The 23,847-nt window shown below is 36.6% G+C and overlaps 12 protein-coding genes across 12 annotated transcripts; 6 read left to right on the forward strand and 6 right to left on the reverse strand.

The window, feature by feature from the left end:
* Positions 1-1,335: 1,335 nt before the first annotated feature.
* On the reverse strand, positions 1,336-1,909 carry BomT1 (Bomanin Tailed 1). The gene is made up of 2 exons (XM_017169599.3): positions 1,674-1,909; positions 1,336-1,614 (listed from the first exon to the last, which is right to left on the reverse strand). The coding sequence occupies exons 1-2, from the start codon at positions 1,738-1,740 to the stop codon at positions 1,466-1,468; spliced, it is 216 nt and encodes a 71-aa protein (XP_017025088.1). The 5' UTR covers positions 1,741-1,909; the 3' UTR covers positions 1,336-1,465.
* A 1,139-nt stretch (positions 1,910-3,048) lies between these two features.
* BomBc1 (Bomanin Bicipital 1) lies at positions 3,049-3,757 on the reverse strand. Its single transcript, XM_017169554.2, has 2 exons — positions 3,600-3,757; positions 3,049-3,519 (listed from the first exon to the last, which is right to left on the reverse strand). Exons 1-2 carry the CDS (start codon positions 3,655-3,657, stop codon positions 3,221-3,223), a joined length of 357 nt encoding a protein of 118 aa, XP_017025043.1. The 5' UTR covers positions 3,658-3,757; the 3' UTR covers positions 3,049-3,220.
* A 384-nt stretch (positions 3,758-4,141) lies between these two features.
* Positions 4,142-5,524, reverse strand: BomBc2 (Bomanin Bicipital 2). Its single transcript, XM_017169850.3, has 3 exons — positions 5,356-5,524; positions 4,715-4,864; positions 4,142-4,640 (listed from the first exon to the last, which is right to left on the reverse strand). Exons 2-3 carry the CDS (start codon positions 4,770-4,772, stop codon positions 4,258-4,260), a joined length of 441 nt encoding a protein of 146 aa, XP_017025339.1. The 5' UTR covers positions 4,773-4,864; positions 5,356-5,524; the 3' UTR covers positions 4,142-4,257.
* Positions 5,525-5,799: 275 nt separating this feature from the next.
* Positions 5,800-6,241, forward strand: LOC108076821 (bomanin Short 2). Its single transcript, XM_017169853.3, has 2 exons — positions 5,800-5,956; positions 6,025-6,241. Exons 1-2 carry the CDS (start codon positions 5,812-5,814, stop codon positions 6,102-6,104), a joined length of 225 nt encoding a protein of 74 aa, XP_017025342.2. The 5' UTR covers positions 5,800-5,811; the 3' UTR covers positions 6,105-6,241.
* Positions 6,242-6,587: 346 nt separating this feature from the next.
* On the forward strand, positions 6,588-7,028 carry LOC108076820 (bomanin Short 2-like). The gene is made up of 2 exons (XM_017169851.2): positions 6,588-6,732; positions 6,808-7,028. Exons 1-2 carry the CDS (start codon positions 6,588-6,590, stop codon positions 6,885-6,887), a joined length of 225 nt encoding a protein of 74 aa, XP_017025340.2. The 3' UTR covers positions 6,888-7,028.
* Positions 7,029-8,811: 1,783 nt separating this feature from the next.
* Positions 8,812-9,245, forward strand: LOC108076822 (Bomanin Short 3). Its single transcript, XM_017169854.3, has 2 exons — positions 8,812-8,956; positions 9,024-9,245. Exons 1-2 carry the CDS (start codon positions 8,905-8,907, stop codon positions 9,089-9,091), a joined length of 120 nt encoding a protein of 39 aa, XP_017025343.1. The 5' UTR covers positions 8,812-8,904; the 3' UTR covers positions 9,092-9,245.
* Positions 9,246-9,993: 748 nt separating this feature from the next.
* On the forward strand, positions 9,994-10,380 carry BomT2 (Bomanin Tailed 2). The gene is made up of 2 exons (XM_017169490.2): positions 9,994-10,073; positions 10,148-10,380. Exons 1-2 carry the CDS (start codon positions 10,010-10,012, stop codon positions 10,321-10,323), a joined length of 240 nt encoding a protein of 79 aa, XP_017024979.1. The 5' UTR covers positions 9,994-10,009; the 3' UTR covers positions 10,324-10,380.
* An 826-nt stretch (positions 10,381-11,206) lies between these two features.
* On the forward strand, positions 11,207-11,467 carry LOC108076823 (bomanin Short 5-like). Its single transcript, XM_017169855.3, has 2 exons — positions 11,207-11,281; positions 11,351-11,467. The coding sequence occupies exons 1-2, from the start codon at positions 11,230-11,232 to the stop codon at positions 11,419-11,421; spliced, it is 123 nt and encodes a 40-aa protein (XP_017025344.1). The 5' UTR covers positions 11,207-11,229; the 3' UTR covers positions 11,422-11,467.
* Positions 11,468-11,651: 184 nt separating this feature from the next.
* On the reverse strand, positions 11,652-12,015 carry LOC108076581 (bomanin Short 3-like). Its single transcript, XM_017169491.2, has 2 exons — positions 11,866-12,015; positions 11,652-11,803 (listed from the first exon to the last, which is right to left on the reverse strand). The coding sequence occupies exons 1-2, from the start codon at positions 11,999-12,001 to the stop codon at positions 11,733-11,735; spliced, it is 207 nt and encodes a 68-aa protein (XP_017024980.2). The 5' UTR covers positions 12,002-12,015; the 3' UTR covers positions 11,652-11,732.
* A 4,327-nt stretch (positions 12,016-16,342) lies between these two features.
* Positions 16,343-17,898, reverse strand: Idgf5 (Imaginal disc growth factor 5). Its single transcript, XM_017169509.2, has 3 exons — positions 17,721-17,898; positions 17,090-17,632; positions 16,343-17,027 (listed from the first exon to the last, which is right to left on the reverse strand). The coding sequence occupies exons 1-3, from the start codon at positions 17,845-17,847 to the stop codon at positions 16,393-16,395; spliced, it is 1,305 nt and encodes a 434-aa protein (XP_017024998.1). The 5' UTR covers positions 17,848-17,898; the 3' UTR covers positions 16,343-16,392.
* A 3,130-nt stretch (positions 17,899-21,028) lies between these two features.
* GstE10 (Glutathione S transferase E10) lies at positions 21,029-21,889 on the reverse strand. Its single transcript, XM_017169517.2, has one exon. It carries the CDS (start codon positions 21,846-21,848, stop codon positions 21,126-21,128), a length of 723 nt encoding a protein of 240 aa, XP_017025006.1. The 5' UTR covers positions 21,849-21,889; the 3' UTR covers positions 21,029-21,125.
* Positions 21,890-23,009: 1,120 nt separating this feature from the next.
* LOC108076796 (glutathione S-transferase 1-like) lies at positions 23,010-23,845 on the forward strand. Its single transcript, XM_017169818.2, has one exon. It carries the CDS (start codon positions 23,054-23,056, stop codon positions 23,726-23,728), a length of 675 nt encoding a protein of 224 aa, XP_017025307.1. The 5' UTR covers positions 23,010-23,053; the 3' UTR covers positions 23,729-23,845.
* Positions 23,846-23,847: the final 2 nt, after the last annotated feature.

The following is a 23,847-nucleotide window of genomic DNA, read 5'->3' on the forward strand; positions in this document are numbered from 1 at the left end:
GTGAGGACTTTGTTTAAAGTTAAAGATATAGTATATTTCGAGTTAACAATTTAAGATAAACAAATGGAAGAAGGAAATAATTAATTAGAAAAGCAAGAAAATGAACAAAATTTAAGTATTTTCTTCGTTTAACTATGCGTATGCGCAATGTGGTGACCGTGAACCATCAAAATGAATTTAATTATGAAAATACGACTCGTTTGAGTTCTTTAAAATTTTAATTAAACACTTGATGCCTCCAGAATGAAATTAATCTAAAGCCGGACGATAAAAAAAACGTTCTTATTAAAAGCAATGGTGGACACCAGACAAAAGGCGGAGGTAAAGAATCTATCAAGTACCAGATAAATCCTCCTCGCCTTTTCCTTGTCGGACTGAGTCCTTTTGTCAGAGCTCTATCAAACACTCAATTTCCGCTGAGAGAAATCAAAGACTAGCAACACAACGATGGGGGTGTGTTTTTTCTTCCATAAAAAAATCGTTTGCCGCTGGAAATAAAAATCAAATTTAAAGCGGCAAAGAAACCTGTCCCGACCCCAAAAAGCCAGGCCGAAGACAACAGCCAAGGGCCGGAAGTGTGGAAAAGGGGCAGGAAAAAGCGGGGTGAGAGATTTTCCCCTCTACACCTCACACACAACTAAATGTCGCAATTTTACGAGTCAATATAAAGGTGCCTGGGGAGTCATTTACAGGCGCACAGCGGTTTGCCTTCGTTCCGTTTTCCTTGGCAATAAAACATCTCGCAAAAGGACACGGGACTCGGGACACAGGACTGAGGGCGCGGAACGCGGCAGTTGGAACGCGGAAATGGCTGCCGCAAGGAAAATGAGAAAAACACGTGTAAGGCATGGCCCGGGTAAAGTCAAATATGATGGCAATTTTTATGCCTTTTTGTTGAAATATTTCCACCAATGAGGCATAAAACAGAAGCCGAAACGGAACCTCGCGCTGCCCCGGAATGATTTACGACCCCGGCTTGAGTTTAACGACAAATTTACGAGAACATTGCAATTTGGCTATTATTAATTTAGTACAGTGAAGTGAACTCAGCCCTCAGGTGGGCAAGAAAGCTGGCCAAAAACAGTTGTTCATGGAAGGATTTTGTTGTGTTTTATTTTTTTGGGAAATATGTTTGTCAAAAGAGAATATTTTGTTAAAATAGTAAAGACATCAGACAAGGTTCATTACTCCTTTTAAAAATGTTTTATTTTGTTGTATTTTTATATGTTTGTATACTCGCTCTTATGTACAAATATTTAAGATTAATAACTTCGACTAATTAAGGAAGAATGCATTGTCAAATACCCATAACCAGCTCTATAATTAAAAGCAAACTTTTAGTTTACATCTATTTAATAATTTATTCACAAGAATAGTTGTTTATTAATATTTTAAATATAAATGGCAAGATTGTTTCTACCTGATATATTTAATTATTAATTATAATATTAATTATTAACTAAATTTAACCTTTACTCCTCCATTTATATGAGTAAGACTGATGAATTGATAAATGCGCCGAGTTTTTGCTGGCTCGTGCTGTGCAGCCTATGCAGTCTCCATGGACAGTTATATCTCCATTGCGAATAGTTATCTTGGGGATATGTATTCTTCCTGAAAATTATACTCCATCAGCAAAAGATTCTAAGTGGATGTAGAAGTGGAGAACTTACCAGCACTTCCGAAATCTGTAAGGCATAGCAGCGCCAGAAGCGTGACAAATAACGAGAGATACTTCATTGCGGCAACAATTCAGATGAGAAACTGACTGAGAGGCCACAGTAATGGTCTTATTATATAGCTTTTGCTCGGGCTGAGCAAGAACAAGTGAAAATACCCTTGAATATTTTATAAAACCTTAGGATTTTCCCAAAGAACAGTAGAATGAATGCAAAACCCCCGCCGCACTTGATAACCTATGCAATATAACTGAAGCCCTTGCTCGCCGGATGGGCAGCTTTAAAGCTTCTGCTTTCCAGCTTCGGAATTTAATTTATATATTTAGCAACATTTCTGATAGGCACTGCGTAAAAACCAATAATGACGTAAAGTATCGGCTTTGTTATTAAGAGCTGTGATTTAATAACACACTTATTGCAGTTGAGATGAAAGGAAATGGTTAAATATTTTATCATATCTTATAGATACATTTATGCGTATATACCTATAATAAACGTTGTAAGATACTTTTTTTTACATAATTTTAAATAATTAAATTTGTAGAAAAATGAAGCAACAATGGCTCAAGTAATGGAATACATTTGCTAATATATCAGCAAATTAAGGGTATATCCTAGTCGAGGCACTTTCTAATGTTCTCTCACGCTTAATATTTACTTTGACATCTTAAAAATTTGTCATTTCGTTACTGCTGACTGGTGAATAACCTCGTTATAATTTGAAGTATAAAAACAAACAAATCAAACTGGATTTATGCACCATCTTCGTTGGTTTCTGTGACATTTTTGTCACCACGTGCCATGTATTTATTAGAAATGTTTATGACCGATATTTGTAGAGTAAAATGTATATATAAGGAAGAATAAAAACAAGCTTTCGACTTCTTATTCATAAAAATACTAGTTGATGTAGCCTTGTTCTTTATCTTATTTTTCAAAATAAAACGTAAAACAATCTAATGAATAATGCGTCTTCTTTCGAGTCCCCAAAATGCACATATATTTAAAAGAACAAGGCTTACATCCAGTTACATACTAAAAAATCTGCTAATTATATTATAATTTATTATATTTTACATTATCTTAACAATTATAAACCTATTCATTAACAGAAAAATAAACAAAAAATATTAGTTTTAATTGAAAGCAAGTTATTAACCTTTGAAAACCATACATATTTGGCTCAAAAATGATTCTAGTATTACAAACTATCTTTTACAGAATGTAGAGTATCCCATAGTCGACATTTTGTTTTAGTTTTTTTCTGAAATTCTATTAGGTAGGTAATCCATTTTTGGTATTAATTTTAAATAATTAATATAATTACATGTAGGAAAGCAAATAATATTAATAGAAGAGTAAACACTAATTTGTTTAAGTAATGTATCTTTTATTTATTTTTTTAGTGAACTAACGATGTTTGTACTTTCCCCACGAATTGTATCTGCTTTTCCACGGGCATAAAATTTTAAAAATTAACAAATTTAAAAACAATTTCAAATACAAAACTCTCATTTATGCTAATCACATTTTATTAATTTTCAGTCCCCGCCTCCGCTTATGCTGCAGCCAACGCAGTCCGTGTTGTGGAGGTAAGTATTGCCGGGAACACGGCCACTGAAGCCCTCGGGATACCGAGTGCCATCAGCTCCTGAGGCTATCTTACGGGGAGGACCACGGGCAGGACCATCCAGTGCTCCTGGATAGGCACCCGGAGAATTAATGTAGACAGTTCCTTGGCCTGGCTTGCCCCTGCTATGCACTTGGCCATCGACTATGACTTTTTCGCCCACCGGCGGACTGCAATCCAGGCATCGGCCGCCAATAACCACGGTTCCGGCTATGGAGGATTGGAATAATGAGTGAATGCTGGGGATAACGGGAGAAGGTGGAGTAGGACCATTGCGCCTGTCTGCTTACCTGAAGCCAGGGACACCAGGACAGCGGCAATAGCAAAGGACAAAATCAGGCACTTCATTCTCGATCTGGATGCAAGACGAATCTGCTAAAGGCGCCTGAGTTCATAAAGCTTTTAAGCGATTTCGTTTGCTTTGTTTTAGAAACCAGATTGCAAGTCGGCACGCAGTCAAGTGGCGTAGTGGGGAATCGCCCGGGAAACCAGTTCAATTGGCAGATAATTCTTGGCAAAGGGGTTTTCCAGAATCGCAGCTAGCAGATTATTTCAGCTGAAATCGAACTGGATCGAAGTATTATATAAGCAAATTGATTTTAACAAACAAAAACAAACCAAATTGTTTACAAATATTTGTTTATGTTAAGTTTATGATTTTTTTTTAATTCAATATGGATATTAAAAATACTATTTGATTTCCTGTATATAAAAATCTCTCTATTTGCTAGCTTTGTACTAAAATTCTCAAGGCGTTCTGACTTAAAAAGTTCTATCGACAAAAATATCGCCGACGGGCTGAAAAAATGTTAAAATAACACTAAAAACCATCTAAAACAAATTAAAGACTTTATTTATATATATGTGATTGGTAATTTATTTATTAAAATTTTTGTCTTTAAGATTATCTCTTCCGTTGATCTAATTTTTCTGAATCTCAACTCAACCTCAACCCCGAATGTTGCATCCAACGCAATCGCTGTTCCGGACTATTGTATCGGGAGTGCCACGGGAATCAATGGTGGTAACGGGACCATTTCCTGTCCAGCCGCCGATATATTGTTCGCTTCCACCCCACCCACGGCCCCACTGACGCTTGTGGCGCCTGTTGGCTATGTGCTGAGCTCCGCCAGAGGTCTGATGCAGTGACCATCCGGACAGATCATCATCATCCTCATCCGAGTCCGAATCCTTGCGGGCCGGTGGAGTTTTTGACCTTGGCTTGGCCGTAGTTTTGCCGCCATTACCTCGGGCAGGGGAGGGTTTGCGTGTGGTGGTGGTGGGATGTTCATTGCAGTGGACACACTCGCCCTTGATGCTTACCTTGCCGGCTGTGGGAGAGAGTATTATTTAAATATTATTTAATAATTGAATTTATATATTTAGAGTAAATTTCACAACTGACCTTGCACGAAGGCCAACGTGGCCAAGACCAATAGCGCTAATAACGTCAGACACTTCATTGTTGCGGCTCTCCAACTGGCTGGATCGACGGCTGTGTGATCAGGCACCTTATTTTATAGCTGGATTATTATCTTGGGCTTTGATCTCAAATCTGTAAATGTAGTATAGTATATAAATATACGGGAGTGTTCACACTTTAATATGTACTTCCTCCGCAAGCTGGAATAAGCTTTACTTAATGCTTTATTTTTTACGTTTTTTTAGACAAAGCTGAACTATTGACTGTTACTTGCAGTTAGATTAGGATGAAGAGATTAGCTTAGAAAACCATGAGATGGCTGATGTCCTGATAGACCTGATAATTTCCCTTTCTCATCCAATGTAAAATAGGGATACGACGATGGGTTACCTTGTTAATAAGAAAATCAATTGCTTTCTAAGAATTACTTGATTAAGCATCTGGCTTCATAATTTATTGCACAAGTATCGCATGGATTATATATGGATTACCTGTTAAGTTAGAACAACCAACACGTGTTCACTTCCTAATTAACATCTCTTCAACGGGTTTTAATTAGTCGATACACTTTTTATAAAACCAAAATGTATGCATACAATATAAATACATTGTTATTGGCTTACCACAGCTCGTTGTTTGATTTAATTAACGCCGGCTGCAAGTATTTATGTGTATATATTTTAGAATTTAAATAAAAGTAAATAAACACAAAACAAAATAATATAAAATATATTTGCTGCAGCGAAGAAGATTGAAATTTTATCATGAAATTCCCTACATGTCCGTCCAATGTCTAACCACAGACTAGAACCCTTTTTCGCTTGAATTGAGATTTAATAATATTCTCTTCTACCTGCTATTTGGCATAACAGACTTATTGACATCGGCGTAAACTTTAGACTGGAATTTCCAGATTTAAATACGCAAAAAAAAAGTATACTTACTATACGATGTTTATAGCACAGAGAGTGCTAACCTTTTTGTGTTTTCCCCAAACACGTCGTATTTGTCTGGGATGATTAGAAGCCTGTGGCTGACCAATGCACTCGAGTGCACCCAGCAGGCCGCTATATAAGATCATGTGCGGCTGGCCAAGAGCATCAGTTCAAGCCAATCAATTGCGAAGAGCATTTAGCAACCAAGCCGGAATAAGTCCCAGACTCAATATGAAGTTCTTCTCCGTTGTCACCGTCTTCGTTTTCGGTCTGCTGGCCCTGGCCAACGGTGAGTTGAGGCTCTCATCTTCCTGAATGAATTATTTTATTAATTCCTATTATTTCTATTATTTGTAGCTGTTCCCCTGTCGCCCGATCCCGGAAATGTGGTCATCAATGGCGACTGCAAGTACTGCAATGTGCATGGTGGCAAGTAGAGGAAAGGACGATCGATACATGGCCACAGCTTACCTCACAGCCAAGACATATTATTAATGCTACAAATCTGTACTAAAGTGAAACATAGAATTTAGAAACAATGCCAATAATACAAAACCTAAAATGAAAACTACAACTTATACCTTTGTGTTGTCTTTTATTATAGACTCAACAATTACAGCAAAATCTATAAAATTTTTCAATTGAGATTTAATAATATTCGCTTCTACCTGCTATTTGGCATAACAGACTTATTGACTTTGGCGTAAACACTATGTAGACTGGAATTTCCAGATTTAAATACGCAAAACAAAAAAAAGTATACTACTACACGATTTTTATAGCACAGAGACCTTTCGGTGTTTTCCCACACACGTCTTATTTGTCGGGGGTTATCAGAAGTCTCCGACTGCCCAATGCACTCGAGTCGGCAGCGATCCGATCCGATCTGTTCCGATCCCAGCGGGCAGCTATATAAGATCATGAGCGGCTGGTCGAGAGCATCAGTTCAAGCCAATCAATTGCGCAGAGCATTTAGCAACCAAGCCGGAATAAATCCCAGACTCAATATGAAATTCTTCTCCGTTGTTACCGTCTTCGTTCTCGGTCTGCTGGCCCTGGCCAACGGTGAGTTGAGGCTTCCCTCTTCCTGAATCAATTATCTTATTAATTCTTATAATTTTTATTCTTTTTTCTATGCAGCTGTTCCTCTGTCGCCCGATCCCGGAAATGTGATCATCAACGGCGACTGCAAGTACTGCAATGTGCACGGCGGCAAGTAGAGGGAAGGACGATCGATACATGGCCATAGCTTACCTCACACCCAAGACACATTATTTAAGCTACAAATCTGTACTAAAGTGAAACATAGAATTTAAAAACAATGCCAATAATACAAAAACTAAAGTGAAAACTACAACTTATACCATTTTGTTGTCTTTTATTATGGCTATACAAATTTCAGCAAAATCTATAAACATTTTTAGATGGTTGGTATTCTCTTAACGAAGCTTAAGAAGAAGTTCCTTGGCTGCAAACAAAAAACCAAATGTGGAAATATAATTTAAAATCATATTCTGTTATACAGAAACTAAGATTGTTAAAAAATCTTTACTCTTATGAATTTTACTTCCATTACACTATATATACCTCTATTACAACTATCATAATCTAGTTTACAGTTTTGAAAATCTATATTTATAGGTCAATACCTTTTTAGTATTTACGTATATTTCCTATTGCTTATATGTATTTGTATTATTATTTATTAATATTTGTTCTAGGGCTTAGGCACAATGACAACAGTGCGGATGCGTTATATACCTGGGATGTGTTATCATTGTATATAAAGCATCCGCACTGTTGTCATAGTTGGAAAACTTGGGAAATAACAAACAAATATTTTTAGTTTATTACAGCTAATAATAAATTTACTATATTTTATGCTAGAGACATTCAGAAATCTTCATGATTTTTACCTACTTTAAGTATAACAAAATTGATTAATAAAGTTTTCGAGGTTTAAAAACTTATCTAGGCCTTTTGTAAAAATTCATAAAAAATAAATAGTTTTAAATAAAAACGTATACTTTTTATTTACAATTTTAAATATATATTTTATTTACATATTTCATCTATGATGACTATTTTGTGCTCAGTTTTTAAGCTTTACGCTTACATTTAATCTAACAAATTAATGACAAATAATGTAAAAATAAGAAAAAAAAAAGAATAAAAAAATAAAATTACTTTCCCTTTTTTATATAAATAAATATTTTAAACCTTTACTGTAGTATACTCATATTTTGAAATATTTGTTATATCAAATTATTCTCAAAATGTTATAACACAGAACAAATAAATAATAAACTAAATGAATTTATAATGAGGATTATGCAGAATACGTATAATGCAGATTACTTCTAAAAATAAGCCGGAAATAGGACAAGTGGTTTAATTATACTTAGTAACCATATTTTAAGGTATATGGGTGTTGTATCTAAGAGGCCCAAAAAGGAGACTTAGATTCAAATAACGATATATGTACATATTTGATTAACATCAGCCGAATCGATTTAGCCATGTCCCGTAAATATAAAAACTAAATTATTTATGATGAAGACTTACACCGCCATTACTAATTAAAATGAATTATAAAATCTATAGAAAAATTATAATAATAATATGCGAACTAATATTGCTTTTTGAAATGGAGCCTTGGGAAAAATTAGGGAAAATTAGAAAGTACTCGGTATCTCGCAGTCGATGCCTCTCGACTTATATTTGCATCATCTTTCCATTAGTACCCGTACTTGCTAATTCATTTGTTCTTAATTTACACGTTTACTTTTGCGTAATTGATTCCAAGGAATCAAAGGTGTAAACTTAGAGCTTTGCCTGCAGAACGAGTCGCAATACGTGGAATCATGGCAAAGGGGCGCCAGTCCCATTCCAAGTTTAAATCAGGTTTCGAATCTCTCAGCTGCACGTGAATAAAATCTCGCTCCGGGACAGATTTCCCTCCGCCAATCAGTCAAGAGTTGTTTACGCTCAGTTTTCATTGAGAACGTCGCACTGCACTCGGGGAATTTCTGGCCTGGGGGCTGCCTCTGGGCGAATCCCAATCTCGCACAGACTTTTCCCAGGCAGCTGTGATAAGAGCTAGCTTTGGCTATGAAGCTATAGAGCGATCGAGCTATATAAGCACTGCAGTTTTCTGCTTTCGGCATCAGTTGTCAGCTGCCAATCCACCAGAGTTCACTCGCCGAGTTCCTTAAAAAAAAACAAAACTATTTCAACATGAAATTCCTGTCGCTCGCCTTCGTCTTGGGTCTGGTTGCCCTCGCCAGCGGTCAGTAAAAAAAAGTCTATATAAATTAATATTATAAATTAATAAATTGAATTATTTTTTAACACAGCCACTCCCCTGAATCCCGGCAATGTCATCATCAACGGCGACTGCCGCGTCTGCAATGTGCGAGCCTAGAGTCACAGAAATGGAGGAGGAATACAATCCAGCTATCGGTCAATTTAGAAAATGCACACCGCCATATAATACATAGTTTGTCACATATACTTAAGTAAACACAATAGAAAAAATTCAATGAAACTTTAATAAAACAAAAACACAGTAAAAGAAATCATGAATGTTTATTTGGGTTTAACTGGGAAATACAACTAATTTCTGCAAATTTAAAAAAATTGTTTTACAATTTTTAGAACTATTTAAAGCGACTTTAATAATAAATTAATATTTTAAATAAAATTTTAAAATTAATAAGAAAATTCTACAAATTTAAATAAGTAGTTTGGCATTCAGCCTATTGCAGTATATTTCTTAACACATCGTCAAAATTTTTTTAGTTTTTTTTTTAATATTTAAGGTTACTGCATTATTCTACAAAATTATTAATGAAATAATATTAAGCTTGTAGATTTTTGTTGTAAACTGAATTTTCAGATTATACTTAAATTTAAAAATAAATATTATAGAAACCCATATTTGTAAGTATTTATTTTTTGATCAATTTTTTTACGTGGCTGCGCTAAAGAAATATATAAAGTTTATTAAAATATAGACAAAACATATACATTTTTTCTAAGACCTTTATCACGCCAACAACTCAGTTATAAAATTATAAAAAAAACATTATTTCATTTGTACAATTTTATATGTAAATTAAAATATAAAATATTTGTATTTAGATTACTATTTAAATTATTTTTAAATTCCTCTACCTACAGCAGACAGAAGAAAACTTAGAAAAATATATATTTTTTAAATACATAGTTCATTATTTCCAGAAAATACTGTACCCTAATGTTCCTATATACTATATACTAATCCCATATAAAAAGCAGAGCACTCTCGCATTTACATTCAGAATTAATCGCAAATCAAACCATGAAACCTCTCCAAATCGCCTCGGCAGTGATACTGCTGCTTTGTTTACTGTCTGCGGTTAACGGTAATTGATATTGCATAAATCTAGATTTTATTATATTTTTTATTATATATTTTTTTTTGACATTTTAATTGCAGCCACCCCGGGCAAGGTGTATATTAATGGAGAGTGCATTGACTGCAACAAGCCCGATGATGACAAGAACATAATTATGGGTCCTGGAAAAAAATCGGGCTCCATGTCGTACACTTTAACATCTGGAGCAATGGCATTTGGAATTTTATATCATTTGTTTAGTTTAATTCATATTTAATACAGAAAGAAAGAACATTTAAAGTACCAATTTATTAAAGGTATGCTTACTTTTGTAGGTTTCCCTTTTTCTAGGCTTTTTCTAATATTAATAATAGAAAATATAAGGATTTCATGAATTTAAAGACCATTTGTAAAATTAAAATTAATAAATAAATTAATATATTATAATCAATAAATATGAAAAGTACTATTTAAAAATTTTAAAATTGCGTTGTAATTAAATTTAAATAATTCTACGAGCTATTTCAAGTATTTTAAATCTTAGGGTATATTTTCTTGGAAGTTAATATTCCTTAATTTGAGAAAGATATTTTATAAATGCTTTTGGTGAGTTTTCTAAGGCAGCTAAAATAATATTCTGCCTTGAAAGTATTGGAGTATTTAAGGGAAATCTGGGATCTTTAGGGATTCAGCTTGGTGATGCCGTTTAAAAGACACGCACTTTATGGTTTCGTAGACTTTTTCTTATTATATCATAATTTTAGCTTGACACTAAATTATATTAAGTTACTAAAATCAATGAATTTAAGAAATAGATATTCTTAGATTAATTTTCAAATTTACCTATCTTAAAACAGCAAATACTTTGCTGCAAGCTGCCTTATCTATATATGTAAGAATTGTATTAATAATATATTTCAAAAATCTCTGTTATCATTGTTCGCCACACGATTTTGCATTCAAATATAATACATCGCCTTATCAACTCACTCAATGGGGAAAATTTTATTTCTCGGGCGTTTCCAGTTTCAATATGACCTTGTCCATTGACCTAGTCAAAAATCGAATTTCCCAATCAAATTAATACGTGCAAGGGAAATTCCTGCAATTTCACACATTTTTCAGAGCCTATAAAAGAAATTAAATGAAAGGTATTGGAATTAGTTGCATTCAATCCGTAGCCATGAAGTTAATTTCCTTGATTTTTGCCTTAGGGTTTTTGGCCCTGGCCAGTGGTGAGTAAAAAATAAAATAAAATACATTTATTTAAAATATATATATTTATATAATTTTATTTTAATTAGCCTCTCCGCTGGTTCCTGGTGACGTTGTTATAAATGGAGATTGCCGAAGCTGTAATGTCCATGGAGGTTAAAATTTGAATTTGGTTAATATTCAAAATAAATGGTATACGAACACGATTTTGATATATATTTGTAGTTTTTAAAAAACATTTATTTCATTATTTCCGAAAGAGTTTATGAAATTTTAGGGGAATGTGAATACATATCCTAAAATCCATCAGTACAGATAGATTTTCTTTAAATTCTATAATTTCTTTATATGTTTGTCCCACTCACAAAATAAATAACTTTTTCAACAAAATTTAATGTTTCAAAGAACTCATTTTATTTAATGTTTTTTTTTCACAATTCATCAGCAGCATCCAGCTTTTAATAATAATTTTTAGTCGCCTCGAACATTGCAAACTCTGCAATCGCCGTTGATGATCACATTGCCGGGATTCAAAGGAGTGGCTGGAACAAGGACTTCACTTAGTATCGGCTTTATAGATTAAATTTTTATTTAGAACACTTACCGCTGGCCAAAGCCAGAAGGCCGAGCAGAAAGGCAACCGAAAGCAGCTTCATATTGCGATTGAAATGAGCGACTAATTTGCCAATCGATGCGAACAGGTAGCTTTTATAGCCCAGAGAAGTCAAATTGATTAGCATCGAATTGCGCACTTTTTCAATTAATTCATGGCATTTTGAATATAAAGGAATGTGTCATAACTTGATCTGAGTAGCACCAGCAGAGGCAGCCTCCTATCCCGTTCTTGATAGCTTTTGAAAGATCTTAAGCTTTGATTTGCATTTGCATTTCGTATCAACATTGATAGCTTTCTGAGTATTTTTTCAAATTTTCAATGTATATTTACACACATTATTGCTTAGGAAATATAATGTTAAAATTGTTAATCAGTAAATTGGTAGATTTCTTATCTTAAATCAAATCTTCGATGACTATTTAATAGGATTTACTAAAAGTTTAAATAGTCCTGAAAATTTATTCAAAATATTTTATTTTATATTAAACATATGTGTATATTCTATTTACCCCAAAATGTTTTAAATTTCTCTAAAGTTTATCCCTCTTAAAATAAAATAAAATCTATATTTAAAAGTTTAGCTAGTTTACCCAAACTTTTCACAACTCCCAGGGGGATTTTCCAGGCTGAAATTTAACTTGTTCAATGGCATGTGTCTATCCGCAAAAGGTAAATGAACGTGTTTGTGGTCGAATTAACTTTACCACGCAAAAGTTGTTGCGTATGTGTGTGTGTGTGTGGCTCTGATTTTGTTTATAAGTAACAGCCAGGCATGTGTGCACTGAAAACAATTAAGATTTAAAAACACAATTATAATTAAAAGGATAGATTTCCTTAAAAAGTATAAGAAATTATTAATGGAGAAGGAATGTGTGGTGTAGAATCAATTAATATTTTATACAGAATTTAGTTTTTTGTATTAGTAAAGTACATATTTTATAGTTTAGTCTATGCAAATATTATAAAATTTTATATTTCCAGGAAAACCTACAATTATATTGGTTTTTTATTATAATGATTGTCCTTATCAATGTTTATGGCTGGTTATCTATATAGAAATGTAATCTTATATTATAATTATTTTAGTAGAATGAAAACTTATATTAATAAATATTAATATATATCTTAAATTGATTGTTGTTTTATTAATTTAAAATTTTTTAAACATTTGTGTGCTGTGCATGGAGATGTCGCACATGGCTGGCAATTAAGCCAATGAAGCATTAAAAACACCATCCGAGCGCCATGCAAAATGTGTTTTTTTTTTTATACTGAGGGGGGCTTGAGGCGATTGTCAGCGCTTTTTGGGGTGGTGGCTGGGCCAAAAGGGGGCTGAAAAGTTGGGTAAGGTGAAGGTGAATGCTGAGTGGAGCTGAGGAGAAAGGGTTCATCAAGCATCCCACAACCACTCCCCTTTACTGGATTAGCGAGTTGGTGTTTTGCCGCATGTGCTAAGCGCTGTTGCTGTTGATGCTGCTGCTGCTGCTGTTGTTGTTTTCTCCACATTTGTCAACGTAGAAGGCATTACGGATAAATGAACTTCGTCCGGATGAGTGTACCGGCGGCGTTCGTTAAAATGTGTGTGCTCGGATAGACGGACAACCGACACGTGTGCGTTAACAATTTAATTACGCTGCGGTGCGGATGGCGACAGCTGCCGCATGTCTCTCGAAAAAGTTAATCACCCAGTCGAGAGGGTATTTGGGTATTAAGGGTGGTGGCGGCTCACGGTATTTGTGGCACGATTAAAGCTCCACCGTCATGTGGCTAAATGCCTCAATTTACCTGCCCTCGTTCTGGACTCAAGTGGTGGGCTGGGAGCGACATGTCAAAGCTCTCAAGTTGTTATGTTTATGCTCTACTTCAATTAAATAAAAGACAAGCTTGGGTGGATTTTAAATCCAACTGTATGTAGAGGTTAAAGCATTGTTTGACATTCAAGTTAAATAATAAAACGAGGAATGAGGGTAGATAGATTGGACTTGGCAGAAAATATCAACATTGATATTTAAAGAGAAAGTTTATATTTAAATATATTTAAAGATATTTTAACGCTGAGAGATATGTACGATAAATCGATTGGCTTTTTTATATGTGAGATATTCCTTTAATGACTGAAAGACAAAATTAATCAAAATATAAACGATGAATAGCTATAGTTAGCCGCTATTTTCAATTAAATACAGCTGTTTTCATACAAACTGATAAAAATATCGATTAACTATTGCGATACATTGTCGATATTTTCAAGAATTCAGTTGTCAGAATATAAAAAAGGACCCCAATAAATTAAATCAAATATTTTCGATAATGTATATCGATATTTTAATATTAAATACGATATTAATCGATATATAAAATCACAATATATTTTTGCCATTTTAAATATGTTTAAAAAATATTTTTAAAGATATTAAATATTAAATTTTTCTCTTTCGAAATACCTTCCTAATGCGTATACGTAATATTTTCTTAAAATACACAAGCTAATCTCAGAACACTTTTATCAATAACTTTTATGTACACTCTATTAAGCACTATTTTTAGTCCCATTATTCAGCTCCTGACTTTAGTTTTTCCCTGTGCACTTACCATATATTTATGTGTAATTGCCAGGCTCCTTATCCTCCTCCTGCAGGTCGGAATATAATGGCTTTCTCGGCAGCTGCGCCTCTATTAGTTTACTGTCAACCTGTGGCGCCAGTGGGGGCGGTTTGGGTGAGTGGGCGTGGCAGTGAAGGTGCACTGCAAAGCAGTGTTCCCGAACATGTGTGCACTCCGTTAGTTGATTGCCTAAGCGTCCGTGCTTGCGGTTACATTCTGTTGATTTCAGTTGCGCTTTTACCCCTTCTTCCACTTTTAATATTTTCCTATTTTTTTATTTTTTAGCTGTGGTTAGTTTTATGGCTCTCACCATTCGGTTTTATGATGCAACCAACTGTGTCCTTATTCATAAACTTTAGGTTCTTGTGGGGGGTTTTTTTTTTGGGGGTGGAGAACCCATTTTGTTGCATTCATTTGGGCGCTAAGGGGAAAATATTTTGTAAATACCTAAGCTTAGTTAGGAGAAAGGGTAAAAGTCTGGTTTAAAAAGTTTCTTAACTTTTAAAAAGAACTGCGAAATTCTGATATGTATTCGTTAAACAAACATTATTCTTGTTTTAACATTTAACTTAGGCAATTTTACATTAATTCTTTGTTAAGAAATTATTTTAATGAATAATACAGACTTTTTCTATGAAATAAAGTCTTAAAAATAAGAATTTATAAGATTATTATTTATTATAATAATATTACTTTAATTAAATGTAAAAATATGAACAAATTTACATTGCATTTGTATATTTGTTTATCATCAATATATTTATATTTTCAGTTTTTTAAGCATTATTTATATTTAATTAAAAACAAAACCGAATTAATCCACGCTCTGGTTGTAATGAAGGTAATTACCCAAAGAATCGGCATGCCCTCAAACACAATTTGATTCGGGAGTCTGTTCTATTATCCGTGGGCGTTATTCCCTTCCAAAATTTGCCAGCAGAAGGGGAATAACTGACCACTGAACCTCAGCCCCCTTAAAGTTCTGACCCTTCCTGTGCCATCAAATGGCAGCATGGCAGTCAACACATTTTGCTTGTGCCGCCACGTGAGCAAAATTGCTAATCAAGCGAGGGATGAAGCCGGCACAAGGACATGCAGGACAGGGCAGGGACATGGCCTTCCATGTTTGAGTGGTAACCCCAAGTTATTGCGGCCAGCTCTCGGGGAGTGACAACTCATCATTCCGTTCCCCTGTAGACGACGGCTTTAATGTGTTTAAGCGTTATGAGCATGGACAAACATTATTGTCTCGTGGGAATCGGCAAATTGGTGCTGAGTGCAGGTCTAGGGATTGGCATTCAAGCTGTGGAAGTGACACTTTTGTAAGCCATCTCCCTCAAGTCACTCATTCTTCCATTCCCACTAATGGCATCTAGGGTGTGTTGGGTGTTTGTTTGTGGGAAATATGGATAATGGAAAATATATATATGAAAAATATGATGCTTAAAGGACGCATCTGTCAAAATATAATTTTTAAAACCTACATATATGGGGTTCAACTTGTTAGCCTTAAAGGACGAGGTCCATTAAAGCTGGTTAAGATGTGATTTTATTCTTTAAAATATTTGTTAAATATTTCTACTAGTTTTACTAGTTACTCTTTGTTTAAAGAACGATATTTAGGTAATCTAAAATCAAGTTAAGTGGAAATTAAAAGTATAATAACATAATTTTCTACTGAACTTGCTTTCAGCTTAGGCTCTCACATATTTTATTGCATACTTTTGGACACATTTTAAATTGAATTAAAAATGTATAAAGATTTCAGGGGCATCCCTTATGCTTCCTTAATTTCCAACTATTTAGGATATCTTGCAGCTTTAAAAATATTTCTTCATCGCTACATCACACAAGATACAGATACAATTTTATACATATATTTTCATCAATCAATTGTTTACAGAAAACACACTACAGCTTATATTTAATGCTGCGTAAAATGGGATACTTTTCGCCTGCACACTGACCGCGTACATCATCCATAGTCAGGTCGTGGAAGGCCACACCCCCTAAGCCATGAGCTCGAGCAAACGCAGCTTTGTTGGCCGCCGTTGTGGGATCCTCGTAGCCCACCCAGAGGCCATTCTCGCCCTTGTCATCCGCCGCTCGATAGGCATAGACGCCATACCTCTTGGTCGGATCCCCCACCTTGCGCAGATGCGGTGTCTCCCTATCCGTAGGCTGTTGCTGTAGCAGCTCGCATATCTCCGGCCAACTGAGTATACCGGCTGCACTGCCCGCCGGTGCCGGGCCATCTGCCTCGGGTATGGGCGGATAGCCTGTGATGCCAGAGTTCCTGGTCATAACCCAGGAACGCCCATAACTGGTCACCCCAATATGCAGCTTATTGAAGTCCCTCTCCGCTGTTGCATTCAACCAATACTGGACCTGGTACTGGACATTGTGACTGGGATCCCGCTCATACATGGCTTGGAGGGGTGCTGGAAGATCAGCCACCTTGGGATCTCGTTCCGGGGTCTGGAAGTCATAGGTGGCCAGGTTGACAAAGTCCGCATACATCAGCGCAACTGGGATATCAATAAAAACTGAAGAAAAGAGTTTGATATTAGAATTGATATATGGAATATGGAAAAGTTCCTCTACTCACGTTCGGCAGAGACATGCGGCAGCATGGTGAGGCTGAGCATTTTGCCAGCTCGGTGGATATCTGTTCTCAGCTCTCCCATTAAAGCCGCAAACTGCTCCTTGTGCTCTGCGGCCTTTTCATCCACTGAGGTGGAACTAAACCAGCCACGAAACTTGCCCCAGGCCCTCTTCAGGATTCCCTGCTGCAACTTGGGTTTGTTCTTGGGAAATTGCCAGGCCAGATCGATGCCATCGAATCCGAATTTATTGAGCTCCGATATAACGCTTGCCCTGAAGTTGCTCCTATGCTCTGGCTGTTCCAGCAAACTTAGATACTTACCAGTATCGGGCACCCCTTCGCCGTTTATGTCGCGATCACCGCCAACGGAGAGCAGGAACCGAACATGGGGGAATTTCTTGCGTAGATCGTTGATGTGGTTCCCACTGGGCAGATCAAAGGATATAATTTTAAAATTCTCTGGATCGATTCCCGCATAACCGTAGACCAAAAAGTTGCAAAAATTCAAAGCGGGCTCCAGTTCTGCCAGTGTGATTGGTGCGGGGCCTTGGGCAAAAAATAAAAGTAGGGTATTCCGTTAGAGATAACCCCCTGATCCATTTGTCACATAGAGATTAAACGCTAACAAACTTACTATTGGGTGCCAATCTTGGTGTATCATAGAAGCAGACCATCTTTCCCACTTCCCCGGAAATTGTTTGGAAAATGGCCAACAAGCTGCAGAGCAGCAAACCCACATAGGGTTTTTTAGTAAACAACATTATGCTGTCCGTATGACTATTCAGCTTTAAGTTAGATTAACAACTGATCCGGTAGCAATCAGTTTTGTTTTGATGAGCCAAAGTCAAAGCTTTGTTGAGAAAAGCAGGGCAGATAAGAATACACTGTGTTTACATATTATTGTTTTGGTGTTTTGAGTCTCAATTTTTTACTCTGTTCTTGTACGATTTTGCAGTGTATTTTCTCTAGAGTTTTAGTAAATTTTGATGAGATTTCAAAGAGTTAAAAAAAGAGTTTAAAATTTATTAAATATGCTTTAGCTTCGTTTTATTTAATTATTCTAAAGCAATATACCAAAGACAACAACCACTAAGATGATGAGAACAGAGCGACGAGTAAATACGACTAGATTAAGAGCAGAACAACGAGTAGGTATAAAGGTATAATTATAAATCCAGATTTAGGTCACTTCAAATTTTAAAATATTTTAAATTCGATTTAGATTATCACTCACCCAACTACTGCAGTGATGAAAATCCTTGTTCAAAAATTTAGAGCGGAAGTTAAGCAACGTTCTTCACAGCTCTCATGGGAATGCTTTATTTTTCTGCTTCAACGGAAAATTGGAAAATTTCCGTCGTCGCCTAAAAGAATGCCAGAATGAATTGATACACCGCCCCCGCCCTGCCCCTGTACTGCTAAGATGCTGGCTGCCCGGAAGGGGGCGTGGCAGGAAACAAACCAGCAAAGTGGAAGGCAGTAAAAGCGGAAGAGAGAGCAAAAAAAAAGAAAAAGCATCCCGCCACGAAGCCAAGTGAAGTGGCGGGCGAAGCGTAAAGCAAAGCAAACTTCTCAAATGCCACTGACACGGAGGGTTGAAGAGGGGCTAAAGGGGGGCTGAGAGTATATATCCTTCGGTGGCAGTAGCAAGGACGACAAGGTGGGGTGGTTTGGGCCAAAGTAAAAGTTGAAATTAAACCAATTAGTTTGCCTGCCACCATTCCATCGCCATAGCCGTTGCAATGAGGCAAGGTAAGACCCTGTGATGGCCACCAAGTCACGATTTCTATTCGTTTTTGAGTCCACTTAAATAGGAAAAGTACATAAAATTGCGCGAATATATTTATTTTGAATATTTTTTAGGGCAGTTGAGGAAAAGAATAATCAAATGGGAATGTTGTGATTTCCTGAAAATTAGTTTAAAATTAAAAATAAAATTTAAAAATAAAAATATTCATTCCATAGTCCTTTCATAGTCTGGTAGTCTGTTTTTTTTTGCAAAATAAAAATATATAATTGTGATCTAGCTCGATTTATTAATATTAAATCAATCCGATTTGGCATTAAGTTGGCGAAAATGCTTAAAAATGGAAAAAAAAAATATATAATATACAAAATAATTTTTTTTTTAACATAGTGACCATTATTTGCGTGACTCACGGCGGCATCTCTGCCAGGACTTCCGTTTTTTTTTGGGGGGGTTTGGAAACAGACCACTCCCTTCAGGTATTTAGACGAGCCTGGGCTCCTTTTTAAGAGTATTTTAAACGACGGCGCGGCCCTTTTGGGGACCAGACGACGGAGTGGGGCCAAGTGTAGATAAGAGGCGAACTCCGGGAAGGGCAGGCAGAGAGAGGAAGGAGCTGCTTCGGCGGATGGCGCCGTCATAAATTAATTATGATTTAACAACTTTAGCATGCACGACACGGCACAGGAAAACTTTGCGCTTTTCACTCCCTCCTTCCACTGCGCGCTCCGCGCCACTTGTCTTCCTCTATTTTGTGTCGCTTTGTAGAGGGGAAAATTTTATAATTTTAATGAGCGCAAAAAAGTTGTAAACTTTTGGCTGCGTTGCCATTGGAAATGCACTCTCCACCTCGCCTCTGGGTTGGGGTAAACTTTATTCAAATAAATATAGGTATGTATATAGACAAAGGAGGGCAATTCGGGGAATCTGTTGAAGCCGTAAGCGGCCAGGTGCTCAGTTCCAAGAACTCTCTTGAAAAACATAATTTGTGTAGTTCTTCACTTGGAATAATTATTTTGTATTTATATTTTTCCTGGATATTTTTTCAGTTATTTTCTAAAATTGGGGAAGTAACTATAGAATTGTTATTCAAAATTCACTTAAAAGAAATTGCTTCTTCTGGTTTTAAGACTAGTTGTGTGTAATCTCTGTGTAGAATTCAAATATTTGCGCTCTAAATGGATTTCTAAATATCGAAATTTAATAAACTCAGTAACCCGGCACCTATACTTCAAAATAAGTCCTATAAAAACAAAGCAACTCTTTTAGAAACTGGCAGTCGTTGCTTGGCTTTGCATATTTCAAGGTTATTGACTGGCTTACCTTAATTTTATACTCTTAAATTTGATTTTATTTTATTTTTTGTTTCACTTTTTTTTATTTGATGTTCTTCTATATAAGAAATATGTGCCTTCAGTGCTCGTCCAACTGCTTGGAGAGCAAAGTCTTGGTTTCGGTTGAAATGCAATTTTAAAGATTGTCTTCCTCTATTTAATTTTATTTTGTTAAACGCTTATATTTTATTTATTTCTTTTTCAATTATTTATTTCTTTTTTTACAATTTTCTTTTAATTTCATTTTCCCATATATAAAATCAAAAAAGCTTCATTACTGTGTGAGGTATATTCTCGCCCCAAGTCGCTCTGGTATATCATTCGGTTAACCTTGAAATTACTATTTTTTGGAATATTGGAATTCGAAATATATCGGACCAAACTGAATAAAAAACTTTTTATTTATGTTGATACTCCATCCCCCTCCCTGACCTCAAGCCGGCTCAACAGCATATAAACCAAGAAAAGGTCGCCAAAAACCACAACTTAAAATTAAAAAATTATGTTTTTTGGGAAAAGGCATACTTTAATATATAAATTCTACAAAATCTAGAGCCCAAAAAAGTATTAAATGTTTCATCAACTTGAAGAGTAGAAATTGGAAGTATCCTTTATGCCTTCTTCCTTTATCTAATTTTATTTTGTTAAACGCTTATATTTTATTTATAAAAATTTCTTTTATTTCATAATTTTCTTTTAATATCATTTTCCCACATATAAGATCAAATATCTGTCATTACTGTGCGTGTGTGTCGCTCATTTTGGTTTTCCCAATTCGTTCCATTACCATTGAACTTCCTATTTTTTTTAATTGGTAGCCTTCACCAGAATCCCAATATTTTAAAATTAAAAAAATATGTATTTGTTTTTGGGGAAAGATCAAACTTTAATATCAATGAAAACTAATCCACAAATATTAACTTTAGCAGTAGAAATTAGAGGTGGCCTTCATGCCTGATCACTGTTTTCCCGCTCCGCTCTTGATGTCCTCGAAGGCCTTTTGCCAGAGCTTGTCAAACTGCTTGGGCAGCTTGGCGCGGATTCGGTCAGCCAGCTCTCGGGCTCCTCTTAAGTTGTCCTCCTCGTAGAAGGGCAAAGCCGAAAGCCGGGCCAGCCAGGCGGATAGCTTGGGGTACTTGGAGCCATCCACCGGACAGTAGCTCAGGTGCAGCGTGCTCACCGTGGCCACAATGCTAAAATCTGCAATGGTCAGCCGCGGGCCAGCCAAGTAGGGATTCTCGGCCAGAAATTGCTCCAGCAGAGCGTAGGCATCGCGCAACTCAGCCAGCCGATCCTTGGGCACCTCGGTGGCACCCTCCTTAAAGATTGCCCGTTGCAGCTGCTTGAAGATGCCATGGAAGAGGACACCGGTCTCGAAGTGCAACCGTTGGTCCACCACGGCCCGCTGCAAAGGATCCTTGGGATACAGCTCGTCCGACATGGCGTACTTGTTCACCAGATACCCAATGATGGCGTGCGAGTCCCAAATGCAGGCCTCACCGTCCTCCAGCATGGGCACCGTGTGCTGGGGATTCTTGCGCAACATTTCCGGCTCCAAGTGCTCGCCGGCCAGCATGTCCAGTGGCCGGAACTCGTGCTCCAGCTGCAGGGCGCGCAGGGTTAGCAGAACGGCCCGGACCGGGGGACTGCTCTCGGTACCATATAGAATTGGGATCACCATTTGAAAACTTTGGTTGCTTCTATGAGATTCGAAACAGAACTAAGCAGAAGCACCCACGACTGCTGTCAGCCACTAAAAACAGATTTCCAACTTCACGCTAGATAAGATTAGATACCAACTTGGCTTCTTGATTACTATCACAAAGACGTCATAATGCTGCAAGTTTAAGTTTTGCTTGATTGTTTATTAATGCCGGCGATAAGTCGCTACCAGGTCCCCCCTCGCCACTCGGATCGGTTATCTATAGCTGCGTCAATATTTGATCAACGTCGCCTGTGATTTATATGTACCCACCCATGGGTGGAGGCTCAAGGGGGTCAGTTTTTTACGGTGATAAATATTTCTAAACTTAAAATTGGAATAGTTTAAAGTGGCTTAAGTTCTGCTTTAATTAACACCAAAGAATATGGATAAAGTCGTCTTGAAAATAACTATGATTGCTAACCTCATTTTGCTCACATGTAAAATTAACTTTTTATGTAAATTATCAAATAATATTCATTTAAATCTTCCCAATATCCATTAATTAAAACTTACAAATCGAGAACAATGAGTATATAGAGGCATAAGTTAGCCTAACTTGAACAATAAGTTAGAAAAGCTTTTCAGAGTCTAAACAATAACTTTCAAGCTTCTCAAAAAAAGTTATTTTACCACAAAATTATATCTACATAAATGTGTTCTACTTGAGTAAGCAAAAAGGTAGATAATTCTATTTCTACACAGATATATACATTTATCTATACACAGAATACATTCACATATTAAATGCATGTTCTACCCATATTTCATCCTATACTCTCCTCTCTTTAAACTAAACAAACAAATGGAAAAAGCTTTTAACAGTAGCTTTTGTTTAATAGTTTATAAGCACCCTCAGCATGACTTGCACTCTGATAAAAATATAAACAATCATATGTCATACCATCTATGATTCTGCCTACCTCAATCTATCAGCTCTCAAATTTCACAACCCACAAAGATAAAGCAAACTAAGGTTGTTCCAGAGCTAAACCAATGATGAAATCAAACATATTGAAAATACTGATAGAGACTGAGGAGAGTCTTGGTCAGCATTACAAACAAATTTTTATTGAAAAGCTTTTAGATTTCTCTCTTTCCTGAAAAGCTCTCCGGACAACAGTATATAGCTACTGCCCGGCGGATCAGTCGTAATAGAACCTTTTCAGTAAACACACCACAAAATGTCGAGCACTGGCATCGTATTGTACGGAACAGACCTGAGTCCCTGTGTGAGGACCGTCAGGCTTGTCCTCAAGGCCCTCAATCTGGACTATGAGTTCAAAGAGGTCAACCTGCAGAAGGGGGAGCACCTCCAGGAGTCGTACCTGAAGATGAACCCACAGCACACGGTGCCCACGCTGGACGACAACGGCACCTACCTCTGGGACTCGCACGCCATTGCTACCTACTTGGTGGACAAGTATGGCAAATCGGATGCTCTGTATCCCAAGGATCTGGCCAAGAGGGCCATCATTGATCAGCGCTTGTACTTCGACGCTAGTGTTATCTACGCTGGTCTAGCCGGTGTGGTTGCTCCCTTCTGGGTACATGGCAATACGGAGGTGGCCCAGGAAAAGTTGGACAGCATCCATCGTGGTCTCACCCTGCTGGAGACCTTCCTGAGCAACGGAAAATACCTGGTGGGAGACACCCTCACCGTCGCCGATCTGTGCACTGGCCCCACGGTCAGTGCCCTGCGAGCTGCTGTGGATATCGAAGCTACCGGTTATCCCAAGGTCACCGCCTGGCTGAATCGCCTCAACGAGATTGCCTACTACAAGGATATCAACGAGGGGCCGGTCCAGGGCTACGTTGCCTTCCTTCGCAGCAAGTGGACCAAACTGGGAAACAAGTGAATCCTGCACTGAGGCCATAATTAATCACGTCATTTACATGTTTAATATTTCCATTCATTTTCAATATTTTTAAGGGTTTATCATTCATTAAATTTATATGAAATATTGAAATTATAATT

The sequence above is a fragment of the Drosophila kikkawai genome, chromosome 2R (genome assembly GCF_030179895.1).
Source record: "Drosophila kikkawai strain 14028-0561.14 chromosome 2R, DkikHiC1v2, whole genome shotgun sequence".
Lineage (NCBI taxonomy): Eukaryota > Metazoa > Arthropoda > Insecta > Diptera > Drosophilidae > Drosophila > Drosophila kikkawai.